This window comes from Pteronotus mesoamericanus, unplaced genomic scaffold (genome assembly GCF_021234165.1).
Source record: "Pteronotus mesoamericanus isolate MK-2021 breed Mesoamerican mustached bat unplaced genomic scaffold, CSHL_Meso_final contig_347, whole genome shotgun sequence".
Classification (NCBI taxonomy): domain Eukaryota; kingdom Metazoa; phylum Chordata; class Mammalia; order Chiroptera; family Mormoopidae; genus Pteronotus; species Pteronotus mesoamericanus.
The window spans coordinates 10,961,115-10,980,521 of NW_026555137.1; the positions used below are offsets into that span (position 1 = coordinate 10,961,115).

General features: G+C 48.6%; 1 protein-coding gene across 1 annotated transcript in view; it reads left to right on the forward strand.

Annotated features, from left to right (window-relative positions):
• The window catches only part of EPHX1 (epoxide hydrolase 1), a 30,344-nt gene that overhangs the window by 1,039 nt on the left and 9,898 nt on the right, over positions 1-19,407 (forward strand). Inside the window, exon 2 of the mRNA XM_054576653.1 lies at positions 18,191-18,381. Within this exon, the coding sequence (XP_054432628.1) occupies positions 18,196-18,381 (186 nt within the window). The 5' untranslated portion in view covers positions 18,191-18,195. The remainder of the gene's footprint in view (positions 1-18,190; positions 18,382-19,407) is intronic.

Below are 19,407 nucleotides of genomic sequence, written 5' to 3' on the forward strand. Positions count from 1 at the left end.
GGACGTGGGGATTTATGCCTGATTCTGAGCCACTGCAGCCTCCTCGGAATTCAGTGTGGTTTAAAATAAACATTTTTGGAAACCCTGCTGGCGCTGCTCCAGAAAGTGCCATTATCTTCTGGTGTCCTGGTTACTTCCTTCAGGGACTGTGGGCTTGGGGGATGTTGTAGGGAACTTGCACTGGCCCCAGGGGGCCTGCCTTCGCAAAAAGCTCCAGGGTGATCAGCAAACTGTTTCTTTCCCAAATTTCTACTCCTAGGAGGGCCATGGGATAGCTTCCTCCTGCTTCCCGGAGGAAGTGAGGGCGATGCTTAAAGACTGCTCTCTGCCCTAGGCATGGGTCTGCAGTTATGTGGGGGAAAGAGAAAATAAACAAAATAAATTCATAAAATGTGAAGAATGTTAGAAGATGTGTGCTACGAAGGACAATGAGCATTGAAGAGGGGAGGGGAATGAATCTCAGGGAAAAGGAGAAGACCTCACTGAGGGGTGACATTTCAATAATCCTGAAGAGGAAGGAAGTGGCAAGCCGCTAACCGGGATGACAGTGCCCCAGGTGGAGGGAAGAATAAGCACAAAGGCCCTGTGGCAGGAGTGTGCCCAGCGTGGCAGAGCTTCTTGTGTGTGTAGGCTGGCATGGGCCAAGCTGCCAGCAGTGCTCCCCGACGTGAGTGACCTGCAGGAAGCGGGTGAGAAAGGGCGAACTGGGATTTCCTCGGGAAAGTGAAGGAGGTCATTGCTCATCCTTTCTCCTTCCTCGCCCAGCCTGAGAGTGAGAGGACTCCTAACTTTCCACTGCCTCCCGCATAGTTCTGGGACGGGAAAGTCGCCCGTGGAAAAGTAACTGCTCAGCAAGGCAGTAGGGGGAACCTCAAAGCCGCCTGCTCCAGTCCAGCCCGTCTGCAGGACCCCACCTGGGTCTCGACTGTGCCTTAAGCATGCTGGTTGGAGAGACTTAGGCAGTGAATGTCACTTAAGCAAAGTGACTGTCCTTGGGCAGAGGGACTTTTAGAGAAAGGGCATCTGGCCACTGGAGGAAGTGGAGTGCCTCCCCCACTGTCCTTCCGTAGTGTCCTGATCCGTGTCTGGCATCTAAACCCAGCACCAACCATAGCTCATAGGGAGCCCCGCTGTGACCAGTGCCCAGTGCCCCACCCATCCACATGCCCAGGACTAGTGGCTGTTCACCTGACACCTCACTCTTCCCTCCCAGCACCCTGGCCAGGCCCAGACACGGGGAGGCAGGAGCTACCCACACTTCATTTCTTCAACACCCAAAGACATGGAACATAGCCTGGCTTACAAAGTATAGAAGGGCTAAGTGTGAGCCAGTCACCGCTGCTGAAGAAACAGCCCAGACCACACGTACTCGGGCTGGGGCGGGCAGAGCACGTGGTGACTGGCTGGGCTTCTGGGATCTCATGCTCAAAGCCCACCTCTGACGGAGCTAGATTCCACCGTCAGTGATTCATTCCGTTGAGAGGTAATACAATGATGTGGAAAGAGAACTGGCATAGAAAGAGGACCCAACTCATGTCCTAGCTCTGCCAGTAATATCACCCTCCCAGGGCCTCATCCATACAATGGGAGCTTGGGCTGTCCAATCTGTGAGACTCTGCAGCTCTAATATGTGATGGTTCTGTGGTTAAGAAGTCCAACAGGATCTTCAGGAAGGGAATTACTTAGGTGGGGAGTGGTTAGTTTTGAGGGGGCCTCAGTGGGCCCTGTGGCGTGCGCCAGGCCCACTGCAGGCAGCTGAGACAGAGTGCTGGCCCAGGCCCCATGGCGCAGGTGGCTAACCTTGCACAGAGAGCAAGGGTCCAGACTGAGGCCGCAGAGTCACGGCCGGCCCGGCCCTGCTGGCCTCCTGCGGGTGGGCTGCCTGCGGGTGTTCCTGGCCTTGGCCCGGCACTTGGGACCAAGGTGGAAAAGGCACCTAAGTAGTTTCCCCAAGAGGGAACCAAAGTTTGCCAAGGATCCAGTCACCCCTTGCCCTGAGGAGGGAGGAGTGGTGGGCGCCAGGAACAGCTCCCTGTCGCCAGGATAGAACGGTGCGGTCCTACCTCTGGTTACACAGCTGACCCTTGAACAACATGGGTTTGAAATGGGCAGGCCCACTTATACATGAATCTCTTTCAATAAAAACATTGGAAAACTTTTTGGAGACTTGCGACAATTTGACAAAACTCACAGATGAACCTTTAGATTTTCTTAATAACATTTTCTTTTCTCTAGGTTGCTTTAGTATAAGAATACAACATATAACACATATAACACAAAATAAGTGCTCATCGGCTGTTTGTTATGCGTTAGGCTTCTGGTCAGCGGCAGGTCATTAGAAGTTTCAGGAGTGTCAAAAGTTACACATGGATTTTCAACTGTGCAGGGTGTTGGTGCCCTGCCCCCGCACTGTCCAAGGATCAGCTATTTAACTAAACACACAATTGTGCAAACCAAGTCCTAAGGGACACAGCCTCCTCTACCATGGAGGTCTGTTTGTATTTCTGAGGGGGGTCATAGTTCATCCCTTCTCGCCCTGCAGAGCTATTTCCACTCTCTAACGTCCAGCCTACAGCTTTTCTCCAGATGCGCTCAAAGACCCAGAGTGGAGTCTTCGTGCCCATTGGCCCTGACTGTCTGCCTTTGACTTTTGGTGCCTGGCGGGCGGCCCAGCTCTCATGAGGAGCCAACTTAGTGCACAGTCCAGGCGCAGCAAAGCCACACCTGTTAGGCTCTCCAAGGCCTGAGTGAAAGTGCTTGCGTAGGGGGGAAATGCTCTTCTCTCTGAGGAGTTCAGAGACTTTGCAGAAGATTCTTTCTCTAGCCAACCCAAAGAGGAGGACCACGGGTCTCGTCCCTAGCCGGGAACAGAAATGCTTGCAGCCGTTAGCTTTGGGGAAGGCAACACACAGGCTGGCTGAGTTCGGATGTCTTCTTCGCACTTACTAGCACGGTTAGCTCAAGCAAACTACTTGGCCTTTCTGAGCTTCATTTTTAAATCTCTTTAAAATTGGAAAAATACCCCTTCCTTCTTGGGGTTATTGTAGCGCATGAGAGGGTGTGTTTAGAGTCCCCAGACTCATGTCACAGTCCAAAACTTCTCTGGGCTCCTTCATGGTGCCAGACACGTACTCCTGTCCTGGAAGGTTTTGGGTGTCCCCACCATGGCCGGTCTGGCTGGCTTGCGCCCAGCCGTGGCCCACTGTGAGCCCCTGAGGGTCGCAGGGAGCTAATGGCTGGAGCGGGAGGCCTAAGTGTCTCTGTGGCGTCTGAGAGCCATGCAGCGCTCCTCAGAAGGACCGGGGAGTGAGCTCTCCACCCTGCCCAGGGGCCACCTCCACAGAGTGTCCCCTCACAGCTCAGGCTGGGACGTGTGCTTTTCCGTGGAATGAGTGACCTTTGCTCCATCGAGTGGTGACTTTCCACTGTTTTCCTCTTTGTCAGAACTGGAGACACGGGGACCTTTTGGAAAGTGAGAGAAACGGTTTGGTCCCAGTGCCAGGCACTGTGTTTGGCCTCTGTGGTGAGCTCAGGAAGTCTCTTGCCAAAATGGACATATTTTCCTGTTCTGGTTATTCTGCCTGTGGACACAGTTGTCCCTGGGAGGAAGCAGGAGAGGCAGGCCCAGCCACCAGGTTAGGAATGCGGCCCTCCCCCCCTGCCCCACCCCCCACCCCCCGCCCCCGCCTGGTTCTGTGCCTCCTGCCCTAGGCAGGCTCCTCCCAAGGTCAAGTGATACTCTGTCAGGGAGGCACATCTTAATTTCAGAGCCGCCCCAGGACCTCTGACTGAACTCTAGAAGGATTTCAGCCCTTTGTGACTTTTGGTTGGGCTGCAACCTAGACATTGCTGCAAGCAAACCAACCCCACCCAAAGCAGTGCTCAGAAAGCTGGCCCTCGTCTTTAGGGCTGTTCCCGTGGAGGACCCAGTCCCTTCACTGTGTCCCAGGCAAGAAAGTGGCTCAGGTTACTGAGCCAGCACCCGCCTAACAGTGAGATCCTGTTACATACCATTGAGGAAGTTCCCAGATGGGAAGAACATTGTTGAGGGCTAGCTGACCCAGGCAGAAGAGGGTAGGGTAGTGAAGTTAATGGTGGGAAAGAAATCAAATAGTAATATTATATGGCCCACTCCTATTAACCCTGAAACAGGAGCCTCTCTACTCAGAGAATTGCGAAGTACTGAAATTCTGCAGAAGGTCATACTTTTTCCTCACAGCTAATGAACTGTGTTCCACTTGGTTTTTTCCTCCCGTAATTTAGAACCAATGGATGACTTAACAGCTCTTATTTTAATTGGCAGAACAGGAGATGGAACAGGACTTCACATGAAACGCCCCCCGGCAGGAGAACTTGGTCCCTTCTGCGTGGGGAGAGTCTGGCCCCTCCCTGTATTATGTAACTTCAAGCTGGAAGGTTGTGCAAATGAATGTGTAGGGGGGCTGAGCCAGGGGTATTTAAAATCTATGGAGGTCGCCACGCCCTCTGCAGAGGTGCTGAGGGCCAGCCAGCCCGCCCACGTGGCCCTCTCCTTACCCCAGGCCATGCTTCCTTCCCCACTGGGACCCTCTGCTCTGCCCTCCCCCCGGGGATCACTGTGTAACTTCCCAGCTCGACTCGGCGCGCTTCCTCAGGGAAGGTTCCATCGGCTTCAGACTAGGCCCCTCTCCCCGCTTTCGTGTGCTTGTGTGCTGGCCACTCCACCTGAGTTAACTCATCCAATCCTCCCAACTTGGGGAGAATTAAGTTCCTCCCTTAGCATCTGACAGGTGGGGAGGCTGAGGCCTGGAGAAGTGGAGTGAGTCACTGGCCTGAGGTTATATGGCTGGCAAGTGGCAGCGCCAGGACTCAAAGTGGCCTGTTAGTGTCCAACCACCCAGCAGGCTGGCTCCTGACTCCCTGAATGTTGTCATCAGGCAAACAGTCACAAGTTCTATCCTTTCTGTCAACACAGCATATAAAGAGTCAGGGGGACAGGGCGGAGTCCCTCCGACACGGGAGGCGATATCCCTTACTCAGGCCCCAGAACAGGGCTCCCCCAAGAAGGCCGCCCCCTCGCAGTTTTTACTTCTCTTACTCCCCTGCCTTTTTGCCTTTAAACCATATTTTCCCTTTTCCCTGGTGCTGGTGCTACTGGTGCTCCCAGGGCTTAGCTCCAGGTCCTGCAGGGCAATAAACAAGGCCCTTGCCAGTGCTGAGCATTCTGCCCAGCTCACCTGACCACAGCCTCGCCCATTGCATCGCCCCCTGGGGTTCAGGGGAAGCGGCTCTGGGTGGAAAGGCTGACAGAGGGCTGAGTGGCGCGGGCCAGGGAGTGCCCCCCACCCATGGTGGGCCAGCCTGCCACCCAGAGTGGTCTCTGCTCCAGTGGGAGAGCCTGGCAGTTTGGGGACTTGCTTCTGGGAAGCTCCTGGGAGCTCCAAGGCCTGGGTATCTGACAACAGTCAGTTTTGGCGCTGGTGGTGGAAACGTCCCATTCTGTGTTGCCTTGGCAGGCCGGCCCTGGGATGGATGGGAAGCCATCTGTTTTTCCCTTTGCTGGATGTTCATTTCGCCTTCCCCAGAGAGGGCGAGGAGGGGGCCAGGCCCGAGGAAGCACACAAACCCCCTGCGCCCACCTTTCTCTCTGGCCTGGCATCGCAGGCGCAGGCGGTACCATCATTTCCCCTTCCTCTCCCTGCCCCACAGCGTTCTGCCCAGGCGGGCTTCCTACAGAAGGAGCCTGAGGTTCTCACGCTCATGTGAGTCTGACTCATTCAGGAACGTGACAGCCGGCAGGGCAGAGGGAAGAATCCTCATGAGCGTGACAGAGCTGGGCCTTTCTCAGCAGGCTCAGGGCGGTGTCATTTTGAGACATGCGGGAACAGTCAAGATGACAGATGGACATACGGGTCTGAAGCTCAGAGGAGGTCTGGGTTAGACACATGCACGTCTGTCACCTGTACGGAGGCAGCCATGGGATCCGCTTTCACAGAAAGGATGGCCCCATTTGGACACAGGTTCTTTGGCCACCCCTGCTCCTCTGGCAGCCTGACCAGCTTTGTTTACCCATTCTCATGCTGTCACCAGGCCTCTGGCCCTCAGATGCCCACATGTGTCCGCAGTAACCTTTGTCCCAAGTGCTTCTCAGCCACTAGAAAGTCACGCAGAAGGCATCGCAGCTGCGCGAGTGTGTTGTGCAGCCCAGGGCTGCAAGGGTGACTGACTCACTATGGAAGTGGAGTCACAGGGTCAGTCACCATTATGGTTTTGCATATTTTCAAAAAAATGTGTAATTATTCTGCTTTTGAGTTGATAATACACGCATTTGGTAAAAGTGATTTCTTTAAGTGCAAAGCTTATTCCATGGAAGTTTATTCCCACCTTGCAGGCAGGCATTGTTGTGAGTGTCTGGGTGAACTCCAGGGACAGTCTTCAACATGGATGTGGGTCCTCTGAGGCCCATTAATTCTGCACATTTCTTTGCACCCTCCTTTTTTCATATAACTATGTATCATAGGGACTTGTCCGTATCAGCATATAGATTTAGCCCTTTTTTTCACCTCTGCATAGTATTCACTGTAGGACTATGCCTCTGCTGACTGCACCAGTCCCCAGATGGTGAGCATTTGGGTTGTTTTAGATCTCCTGCCTCACAAAAGAAAAAAAAAGCAGTGAATATTCTTATCCCCATAATATTTTATGCAAATGTAAATTCAGTATTTTAGGGAGAGAAATTCCTAGAACTAGAATTGCATCAAAGGCCATGTGTAGTTTACATTTTGACAGGTATTACTAAATTACTTCTCATCTAGGTCTGAATGCTTGGAGCCAAGTGGGGAACACCCTTTTCTGTTCTCAATAAGAAAGTGCTTATTTATCATAAAGTGTTTCAGAGATGGAACATGAATATGGCATTGAAAATTTTAAAGACTAAGCATTTGTTCTTGAGAGTTGGGGGAGTCTACTGGAGGACTTGATATATTTTCTTTTCCTCCTGACTTTCTCAGTTAGTTAGATTGTGTTAGGCTTTACAGAGTAAACAACTCAAAATAATAGTGGCTTAAACAATATAGTTTATTTTTCTGTCATCCAAAGGCAGTTCAGCTAGACCAGGGCTGGGCTAGTGGCCCCACGGTGAACCCAAGTTTCTTCTGTCTTTCTCCATCATCATTCTAGCAATGATTTCTCAAGATCACTTCATGGTCCAAAGTGGCTGCCAGAATCCAGCCATCTTGTCTATATCCCAGAAAGAATGAAGAGGAAGGGGAAGGGCAAAAGGTGCCTGCTTCCCAGCTGAGTCAGGGTTCTTTACATAGTCTTCTACGCATGTGCAAGACCTGTATACTGTTGTGCAGGTTGTGTACTGGACAACCTTAGAGGATACCATTGCCAACTTAAAAAATAAAAGCATAGGCTATAATAAAGAATAAAAAGTGTTTATCTGAGCAAAGGAGGAATTGCAATCCAGGGCACAGATTTATGTAACAACCTCAATTGGTTGGGTTGTTACATAAATTGGGCTAGAAAGGAAATAAAGAAAGGGTTTATCAAGGGCAAAAACCTAAGAGATGTTCCCATTTCAGTCCCCCATGTAAAGGACGGACGTTGGCTAGGTCGGCAGGGATTGGTTAGGCCCGTTACGTAAATGGAGGATGCTGGTTGTTGAAATGGATTGATTCCTTTCAAGGTGAAGAATACAGATGGTCTGGAGACCATGATGAGGGTGAAGTCAAGTCCATACTTGTCCATGGAGCAATCTTGGATCCAGGATGTATGAAGTTTAGCCTTGATCTGAGCCTAGCAATAGGTCAGTAACTTAACAATAGTTCCAGGAACTGAGACATGAGACAAGCACAGGCCCCGTATTCTCAGTGACCTCCTGACTCCTCTTGAAGTGACTCTCTTAGCAATACTCATTCCATTTTATTTTCCATTATCACCATTCACATCGTCACCATCATTATATTTTTACTTACAATTACTTTCTAGCAGCTGGCAAGAAGGTGTCTTGTAACAAAAGCAGAAAATTAGGTTAATTTTTGGATAGCATGTTGAGAAATGGCTATTTTTCCAAATTCACACAAAGATGAAGTCTGGGCTTGGCCTCAGATACACTCACAGCTTTTTGCAATCACGTAGTCACTTTGTCATACTGAGTGGCATGGAAGGCAAAGAAATGTAGTGTTTAGCTGGCTTCCTCAACTGAAAAATTCCATTGCTAAGAGGTAAACAGCTGACAGTCGCCATGCTTGGCTCAGTCTGTTGGAATGTGTGCTGGTGCGGTCACTCGGTGAGGACAGCGGGGGCAGAGTGTTGGCTTGCGCAATTGCTGTCCAGGTCACCTTTTCCTCAGTTAACCATGGAATCCTCACATCCCCAAGTATGTTTCCTTATTTACTTACTCCTCTTTGTATATACAGATTATTTGAATTGCAAACACAGTTTGTCAGTTAAAACTCCTGATTCAGCTCCATCATGATGGAGTAATCATTTATGAAAGACATAAGGTAAAGGACTCCTTTCAACTAACACAGAAATAAATGAAACAGCTGCACTCCCCAAAGTTCACACCTGTCGACTCTTACACTGAACATGGAGGTGAGCTCTTGCATTTCTTCACCTACACCAAGCACTCTCTTTCTTCCATGCCTTTGCTTCTGCTCTCTTTGCTCCCTGGATTTGCCCACCATTAAATTCTGCCCAGTAAACTCCTATTCATGCTTAAAAACCCTGTTCAGTGACCCTCTCCTCTGGGAAGCTTTTGTGGCCAACTTAACAACTCCTGCTTTTTTGCACACTTCTCTTCCATCTGTGTACCGTCCTGTGCCACTTAACGACGGAGATACATTCTGAGAAACGAGTTGCTAGGCAGTTTCATCATTGTACGAACATCCTAGGGTGCACTTACACAAACCTAGATGGTATAGCCTATTGCTGCAAGGCTACATGCATATAACTGCACAAAACAACAAGATATTAAATCAAGCACAAAAAATTGTGCAATCAGGAAATGTAAACATAAGGAAAGATGATGAGATGTGTGAGGCTGCTGGGGCGCAACACAACACTGTGCAACAGCAGACTTATTTTTTTTTTATAAAGCATACACTATAAAATAATGATAAAAAGTATGGTATAGGAAATACATAAACTAGTAACATGGTCATTTATTACCATTAGTATTACGTACCATATATAATTGTACATGCTGTATTTTTATACTCCAGGCAGAGGAGTAGGGTTGTTTACACCAGTATCACCAGTTACACATGAGCCACACAGTGCACTATGAGGACACTAGGTGATAGAAATTTTTCAGCTACGTTATAAGCTTAAGGGATCACTGTCATTTATATGGCCTGTTGTCGACCAAAACGTCATTATGCAGCACATGACTGTTCATATATTGTATTGATCACTGGAAGCGTATTATCTGTTCATTTGTTTTTTCTACTCGAGCATGAACTCTTGCAGGTATACAGTTGTGTCTTATTCCCTGTGTCTGCAAGGAACCTGGATCACAGTCACACACATTACTTGCTGAACCACCCTCTGGTCCAAAACCAAATTTATACTCACTTTTCCAAGGCACGGATCCAAGTCTCTTATTTACTTTAAAAAACAAATGACTCCTTGATACTTTAAAGACCAAATTCAAATTACAGAAAAAGAGTTCACTTGAGCTTAAATGAATCCTATGTTTTAAAACTTGTGTTTTTGCCCCAAGCATAACAAATACCATGTTCAACTATGAAACTGATGTGCCTTTTAACAGTGCCAGAGAACAAAACATGTACTTTATTTGACCTCTTGTATTTAAAATTGTCCTTTGTGAGACCCAGCAAGATAAAAGTAAACTAATAAATTGCTTCACTTGCATCATTTGTCACTTTCAAATAGTTTACATTTTGTTGGTCTTTTAACGGTCATCACATTGCTCAACTAGCTTTTCAAGTTGAACTCATTCCTGACTTTTTTTCCCCACATTTCATAAATGCATGCCCAGAACTTGACCTCATTATAGAATTAGGGGAATTAAACTATATAATCTCATTTCTTATCTGGGCAGTCAATTATTGTTCATCGGGTTTTTCTATACGCTTAGCGTCTTATAACGAAATGACCACTGTCTTCCAGATAGTGTGTTTAAAAAAAAATAGGCTGTTTTACAACAAAAACTACACTTTCCTTACTTGACAAGCTAATTTTTTTTTTTTTTTTTTGGAAGTGTTCTTTGGCTCCAAGGGGGAAAAAATGCTTCCACTCAGAAAGGCTTCCCTTCCCCACCACCCACCCACCTCAGCCAAGTATTTTGTCACTATTCTGGAAAAGTGCACTAAAAAACAAAACATCAACCTAATTGGATAAAATGCATTTCTGGAACTTTTGGGGTTGATCAACTGAGCTCTAATTTCATGTGTTAGCGTAACAAAGCAGGCACTCCCAATTTGTATTGTATTATCAATACTTGTGGATTTTTCATAGAGTCTCCTAAATGGTGATATTTTGAAGTGATTAGAATATTTACTACGCCAGCAGGAGCAGACCACATGGAAGAGATAAATATAGCTCTCCCTGGAAAGGTGGAGGCTTAGCAAACAAAATTCTGCCCCCAAATGCTGAGAATATAATTTCTCTGGGCAGAGAGAAAAGAAGAGCTGAGCCTACCCCCAGGAACATTTCTGGGAAAAGGCTGATTGCCAAAGATGTAGGTGGCCTATGCTGTCCTTCATCCTCCCAAGTCAGTCCTTGGCAAGGACACACATGAAGGACAGCAGCTGTCCCAGACCACAGATGTCCACACTGTGCACCTTCTTACTTCCAGCCTACCAATATGCAAACTCTGTGATGGGACTGTGGGGTGTGGGTTACATAATCTAATAGGGGCAGGGTCCCTCTGGGGTCTCTTCCAGCACAGAGACATCCCACACAGCAATAAGGGATTTGGCGGAGCACCTTCTTTGAACCAGGCAATCTTTATAAACAGCCTGCGAGGTCGGCATTATTATGCCCATTTTACAGACAAGGTCCTAGATGCTCAGTGACTTAATGACTTGCCCAAAACCCCTCAGCTAGTAAATGGTAGAGCTGGGAGTTGAACTACTTGAACAAGGAAGCAAGCTAGATATTCCCTTATTGTAAACTCCAAGGTGGTCCAGTTTTTAAGTCAAAGGTAATCAGACGTGCTATTTGGGGAGGGGGATATCGCATGGGATGGGGGTTGCACAGGTAAGACAAGCTGGCTCCTCAGCAGATAACACCCAGGTGGACCGCTCTGCTCCCCCAAACTCACAAGGTATTTGCATAATACTTGATATGTGGTGGAGTGGGAGATAGATAACATGTTCCCAGGTGACCCAACAGTTACATCTGCTCGGGTGAATGACTTCTGAATGAGTAGGTCTCATGGATCAGAGTCCAGGTGCGTCATCACAGTTGAAGGGCAGCCTATAGAGCATGGGGAGGCCTGCTGACCAGGGCCACCCAGGCTCATAACAGAGCATCCCTGCAGTGACTGCTCAGTGCACCCCTGAGCTGTATCCATGCACCTGCCCAAGTCTTACTCTTCAGATCTCTCTTTTCTAGGCTCCATACAGACCTCTCTCTCCCCTTGTAATCACCAGGGAACTTTCAGTCATTATTACTTTGAATAGATTCTCAGTCCCTTGCGCTCACGCGCTCTCTCTCGCTCTCTTCTCCTTCTTGTATCCCTATGATGCAGATATTGTTACACTTCATGTTGTTTTAGAGGTCCCTTAAACCATCCTCATTTTAAAAATTATGTTTTCTTTTTTGCTGCTTTGATCAGGTCATTTTTTTTCTACCTAGTCTTCCAAATCACTGGTTCAATCCTCTGCTTCATCTAAACTGCTGATTTCTTCTAGTGTGTTCTTCATTTCAGATATTGTATTCTTCACTTCTAATTGGTTCTTTTTTATGGTTTCTATGTCCTTTTTTATGCTTACTCTCTCTCTGTGGAAGTTTTCACTGAGTTCATTCATTCTTCACCTAAGTTCCTCGAGCATCCTTATAATCATTGCTTGCCTCCATTTCATCTAGTTCCTTTTCTGGGGATTTTCCCTGTCCTCTCATTTGGGGCATGTTTCTTGGTCTCCCCATTTTGGCTGCCTCTCTGTATTTGTTTGTGTGTATCAGGTAGATCTGCTACATCTCCCAGTCTTGGCAGAATGGCCTTAAGTAGTAGGTGTCCTGTGGGGCTCAATGGCATAGTCTCCCTGATCACCTGAGTTAGGTGTTCCAGTGATGTCCCTTGTGTGGGTTATGTGAACCCTCCTGTTGTAGTTGAGTCTTGATTGCTGTTGGCCCGTCTGTGGGTAGGCAAGGTTGACACTCAGGCTGGCTGATCACAATTGACCCTGACCACAATGTTCAAGCTGCTCTGTGGAGGCTGACCATACAAAGCAGAATTGTCCCCAGCAGAGTCTGGTGCCCACCACTGGGTGTGTTGGTTCTGGGACCTTTTGGGAGGGACTCTGGTACAGACCAATGTCAGACACTGACTGTGACCAGCACTGAGCTACGCGTTAGGGGCTATAAAGCAATCTATAGTTTGTGGCTGCCTCTGCTGGGCCTGGGTATGCACAGGAAGGGTCAGGAACAAGACAGAGATATCCACTCTCAACCACTCTTCAACATAGCAGTGGAAGTCCCAGGCACAGCAATGAGACAAGAAGAAGAACTTGAAAAGTAAGAAGTAAAACTGCCATTATTTGTATATGACATGCTACTGTATGAAGAGAACCCTAAGGATTCCACCAAGAAACTACTAGAACTGAGAAATGAAATTGGTAAAGTAGCAGGATACAAAATTAATATTCAGAAACTGGTTGCATTTTTATATACCGATAATGGACAATCAGAAAGGGAAACTGAGAAAATATCCCATTTACAACTGCACCCAAAAAAATGATAGAATACCCAGGAATAAATTTAGCCAAAGAGGTAAAATACCTATACTTGGAAAATTATAATACATTGAAGAAAGAAATTGAAGATGATACAAATAAATGGAAGTATATACCATGTTCATGGATAGGAAGAATTAACATTGAAATGACCATACTACCCAAAGCAATTTATAGATTTGATGAAATTCCCATCAAAATACCAATGGCATTTTTCACAGAACTAGAATAATCCAAAAATTTATATGGATGAATATAAGATACTGAATAGCTACAGCAATCTTAAGAAGAACAAAGTTGGAGGTATCACATTACCCAATATCAAACTATACTATAAGGCTATAGTAATCAAAACAGCATGGTACTGGCATAAAAACACACACGTAGACAGAGACAACAGTGTGGTGATTGCAGGGAGGATAGGGGTGGGTGGGGGTAGAAGAGGGTATAAGGAGGATAAATGGTCATTGAAAAAATACAATAAAAATAAACTATTAAAAAAAAAACAGACACACAGATCAATGGAACAGAATAGAGAGCCCAGAAATAAACCCACACCTATATGGTCAATTAAACTATGACAAAGAGGATAGAACATATAATGGAGTAAAGACAGTATTCAATAAATGGTATTTGGAAAATTGGACACATACATGTAAAAAAATGAAACTAGACCACCTTACACCACATGAAAGAATAAACTCAAATGGATTAAAGACTTAAGACTTGAAACCATTAAACTACCAGAAGAAAACAGGCAATAAAATCGTTTGACATTTGTCTTAGCAATATTTTTTCTGATATATCTCCTCCAGCAAGAAAAACAAAAGAAAAAATAAATAAATGGGACTACCTCAACCTAAAAAGTTTTTGCACAGCAAAGGAAACCATCAACAAAATGAAAAGACAGCCTACTGAATGGAAGAAGATATGATACATCAATAAGCGGTTAATATCTAAAATTTATAAAGAATTCATACAGCTCAACACCAAAAACACCCAATCAAAAAATGGGCAGAGTACCTGAACAGACACTTCCTTCCTCAGAGAGGACACACAGTTGGCCAACAGACATATAAAAAGATGCTCAATATCACTAATCATCAGAGAAATGCACATCAAAATCACAATGAGATCACCTCACACCTGTCAAAATGGCTATGATCAATAAATCTACAAACAACAAGTGTTGGTGAGGATGTGGAGAAAATGGAACTTTCATGCACTGTTGGTGGGAATGCAGATTGGTACAGCCACAATGGAAAACAGTATGAACGTGTATCGGAAAATTAAAAATGGAACTGCCTTATGACCCAGCATTTCCACTCCTGGGTATATATCTGACACCATGGATGCCGAGTCCATAAGTCCACCTTCCCCAGAGCATCGTAACCAGGAGGGCAGCTTGGGGTTTCCAGCTCCCACATGGGACCAACTCACCAGTCTGTGGGCAGAGACTCTGGGGTTCTCTGTCCACCTGCTATCTTGGAGACGGCGTTTTCTCCTTGCCTTTCTTCTTGATCCTGGAGAAGAGCCAGGGTTCCTCCCACCGCCCGCTCAAGTGTTCATTCAACAGCTGTTGGTGGGCTCCCAGCATCTGCCAGAACTGGGCATGGAGCTCCCCGCGATTCCTTGGAAAGCGAGACAGATGAACAAACCTTCTTAGAGTTTACAGTGCAGTTCTCCAAGTATGATCCCCAGACTAGCAGCAGCAGCATCACCTGGGAACCTGCCGGAAACGCAAATTCTCCATCCCTACCCCAGACCCCTTGAATCAGAAACTTGATTTAACAAGCTCCTCAGGTGATTCTAACACATTCTAAAGTTGAACCACTGATTGACAGACGGCATGGGTCCTCCCCTGAGAGGAGCCGCCCAGCCTCGGGGAACATTTGGCAGCATCTGGAGACATGTTTGGTTTTCTCAACCAGGGGAGAAGGGCTTCTAGTGGGTAGAGGCCAGGGATGCTGTTAAACACCCTACAATGCACAGGACAGCCCTCAGAGTACAGAATTACCTGGTTTCAAATACCAGTTGTACTGAGGTGGAGAAACCCTGCGCTAGAGGCGATAGAGGGCAGGCAGTGACTCTTTTTCTCCCTTTATTCCAGATGTGGCGCAACCTGGGGCATGGCACGTCCCCCCACCCCCACCTCAGCCTGAAGTGAAGGGGTAGAACTCAGGGTTGCTGAGTTCCTTTCCAGCTGGGATGTCCATTGGCTCCAACCAAGCGACTGGTCTGCCCCCTGGAGGCTGGGCTGATTCAGTCCTCCTCTTTCTCTTAGGTGCCAAGAGGCTAAGAGGAGCCTTGGGGAAGGGAAGGATCTGTCACCTGCCTAGTCCAACACTCTCCCCAAGCCAGACTGCTGCTACCAGAGTCCAGCTGGCCTTTGGTTTCCCAGTGACCAGTCCCTCCTCCCCATTGTGGGCAATGTTGCTTCCACCGGCCCAACACCAAGGAGCCCACGCTGGGAAGGAGAGAGCCACGAGCTGGCCCCTCACACTCACCTGCTTTGTGCAGGGAGTGGGCAGGCACAGCGACACCCTCTCTCCTGAGTCTTAAACCTTCGCTTGTCATAGTCTAAGTAATGCAGCAGCTCTGGCTGCGAGTTCCGGGGGCCTAAGGGTAGCCGCAGCGACGCGGACCCTCTGGACCCCCCCGGACCCCGTGCGCTGGGCGGCGCAGTTCGTACTCCTTGCGTGGGGAGCGCGGGGGCGGGGTTAGCCAAGCGGCCGAGCTCTGACTGGTTGGACTTCAAGACCCCGCCTCTCCTTGGAGCCCGCTGACCCGCCACCTCGTTCTTGAACCTCTGCTCTAAAGGGCCAGGAAGGGGAGGGTGTTTGTTACCATTTCATTTTTTGGAGAAGACGTGTAGGCCTGGCGGGAACGCTGGGCCAGACAGCCGCGGGTCCCTTGCAGTCGTGGCTCGCCTGGCTCTGGGGTTTGAAGCTAAAAAGAGGCGGAGGAGAGACAGGAGGTGGGGCGCACAACATGCTTAGCGACAGGGAATGAATGCTTTGGCTACACATTCTAGTCTTCACAATTGCGGTGTGATTTGAGGCAAAACTCTTGCCTGCCCTGATTGTTGCCTTAAATACATGAAGAGGAAAGTCAATTTTCATGAATTTTAGCTCCTTGCTGGGTGGGTTTGCATGGACCGTGGTTTATTACACCCCCTGAAAATCCACTGGCCGACAGTAAACGCCTATTGCAAGGGGCTAACCTAGAACACCCTGCTTGGTGTGGGTTTAATACCCGCTATGAAATAAAGAGCTGTTACTAGATGCCACATTAGCACACTGTAGTAAAGCCTGCTTTGTAATCTGAGATCAGTGGCCCTGAAGCACCTCCCGTGGGCCAAGTAGTAACCGAAAGGGGGGAGATGAACGCTTAATGGTGGACGTACTGGGTATGGTTCCTAACGAGAATGCTGCCGTGCATTCTAGGAAGTATACCAGCGGCCTGAGAAATGGGGTTTGAAAGCTGCGACAGTTCTCTAAATGTGGGTAACAAAGGCTCTGCTTCAGAGGAGGGAGCTGGGCATGGAGGGGGCTGGATCTGAGTGGCATCAGGACTTGGTGATTGGAGGAGGGGGCGGATCAGAGGCGGCTCCAAGGACTGAGTGTGGGATCTGGGAGGTCCGTGGGGTCATGGGCAGAAATAGGGCATTCGATTTCCACTGTGCTACGGGAAGGGGGAGGGGGCCAACCCCAAAGATTCCCTGTCAGGAAATTCCATTTCTCTACCACCGTGAATGAGTATTTCAAGGAAGAGCCTCTGGTGGCCCAGCGCAGTTTAGAGGGGCAGCTCTTGGCAGGAGCAAACTTCAGGGCCTCGGCAAGCCCCCACCAGGGTCCTGTGGGGAATGAGAACACACGAGGGTGGGATTCCTAGTAAGGCCCTCCTGCCCAAGGTTTCCAGGACAGTCGGGCGGAGCTGGGGGGTGGCTGTGCTGAGATCTTGTCTGAGGCAGGGTGCTTTGTCCTTTGATCGTCCTGCAACACCTCCCGCGGCTCTGGCATGGGCATCGTGTCCATGTTCGTGCACATTTTGCTGAACGTGAACCTTCGGTAGGTTTTCTATGGGTTACTTCCCTGGGACTGTGGGAGATGAGGAGCCAGGAAACAGCAATGATGGCCAGTGTCTTCCTGGTATTGGTGTGCGGGAACTAAACTCTTCTTTCTTCTCGTCTGAGAAAAAAGACACGGGAGTCATACAAATGGGATTAAAAACACTTCTATGAAACGCAGCCTGGCTGGGTGACTCCGTTGAAGCATCGTCCCATACATCAAAAGGTTGCAGGTTCAATTCCCCATCAGGGCACATACGTAGGCTGCACGTTTGATTCCCTGTTGGAGTGCGTAGAGGAGGCAACCAATCAATGTTTCTCACATCAATCTTTCTCTTTCTCTCTCTCTCCCTTCTTCTCTCTCTAAAGTCAATAAAAAAAACATACCCTCAGCTGAGGATTTTAAAAAAGAGGAAGAAATGTAATAGGCAAATGCATAGACAATAAATTGGTAACTGCTTAGAGCCCGGGTGGAGAGCATTGAGGGGGCAATAGCGGAAGGGTACAGAGTCTCTTTGTGGTGATGAAAATGCCCTACAACTCTGTTATGATTGCACAACCCCGTAAACAGACTAAGAAGCATTGGATTGTACATTTTAAATGGGTAGATTATATGTCCTTTGAATTACATTTAAATAAAGCTGTTAAAAACCAGCTGAGATGTTTGGCCATGTTTGAGGTACCTAAGACTCTCCCTCCCACCCCCCTGAACTGAGCTTAACCTTCCAGCACTTCAGACCTTCCCCTTGCCCTTTACGCACATCCCAAGGACGGGACCCTCTGAGAGAGACACAGCAAAGGGCTGAGCCCGGGTCCAGTCCCTCTCCTGAGCCCACCACTCAGAGAAATCGCTGCTCCTCCCATGGGGGAGGGAGTCCCAGGGTGGAGAGAAGCTTCTGGAGCAGAAGAGTCCTCAGAGAACCATGAGCCGCAGAAATGCAGCCCCCACACCTAGGGCTGGGTAAGAGCCAACTGGGGTTCATATTTTCTCACACAGATGAATGAATTCCATAGTTCAGGAGGATTATGGGGCGATTCTTATCTCTTTTTATGTTGTCTTTCCAATTTTTCTATACTAGTACTATTTTTTTTTAGGACAAAAGTACGGAAAATCAGGGGTCAAGTGGGAGAGGTTAGGAGTGTAGCCTGTCGGGCCTGGGCTCAGGGCCTAGCTGGGTGGTACTGTGGCTGATGGGCTTGCCCCCCTCTGCAGGAGCCATGTGGCTGGAAATTCTCCTTGCCACGGTGCTGGGCTTCGTCATCTACTGGTTTGTCTCCCGGGACAAAGAGGAAACATTGCCACTTGGAGATGGATGGTGGGGGCCTGGGCCACGGCCCGGGCCCGCAGCCGAGGATGAGAGCATTCGCCCTTTCAAGGTGGAAACATCGAACGAGGAGATCGACGTAAGGCCCCTCTTTCCCAGCAGGGCTGCGCAGAGGGGAGGCAGGAAGCCCCTTCTGTGGCTTCCCTGAGATTGGGGTCAGGCCTTAGGCTGGGACTGGGGAGAGGACGGGACTTGGGAAATGACCCCTCCTCGGGAGTGCCAGATGGGAGAGGGGGTGCCAGCTGGACCCAGTCTCATGCATTGAAGGTCACAGAAAGCAACTGTTTTGCCTCCTTTGTGCCCCATCTGAAACCTGGGGACTGAGTGTATAGGAGAAGGTGAGCGAGTTGTCAGGTCCCGGGTGGAGATCTTATTGAAGAGACAGAAAATGCTGGCGCACAGAGAACCCGCTGCGGGGCCAGCATGGGTTAGGCCCCTACTGTGTGCCAGCCATTCGTGGTCCTGTTCAGGCCCTGCAGTAATTCTATAGGGTCAGGTCTATTGTTCTCACCTCACAGTTGCAGAAACCAAAGCTCAGAGAGGGAAAGCAATTTATCCGAGGTGACGCAGATCCTAAGGCAGATTTGGCTTCAGATCTGTCAGACTCCAAAGTCTGTGTCCTCCTCTGCCCAGGCTGGTGTCAGGGAAGGTGTGACCGGTGCGGTGGGCTCATCTGAGTGGCCGGCCTGAGCAGTGCCAGGAGGGTGGGTGGGACCTGGGATGTCCCCACCCATTCTTGCTTTCCTTCTGTGGGTATCAGAGCACCTGCTGTGTGCAGTCACTATGCTGGGTGCTTGGAAGTCAGAGAGTCTTCCCTCACGTAGCTCATAGTTCGGTAGTTGAAAAAAGAAATGTGCACAGAGAAACGTTAACTAACAGATTAACCAAGATAAATGCCATAAGTGCCCAGAAAAACATCACGAGAGCTCTGAAAAGCAGAAACAGGGCTGCACGGAAGAGGAGGCAGATATGGCTCCCTTGGTAGGACTTAATAAGGCCTCTCTGTTTTTGGACAGAGGCTGAGCTCTGACAACACGCCTTCAGTGGGTTCTTAGACTCAGAGCCCGATTGCCACAGTATGTTTGGGGGTGCCTCAAATGCTTGG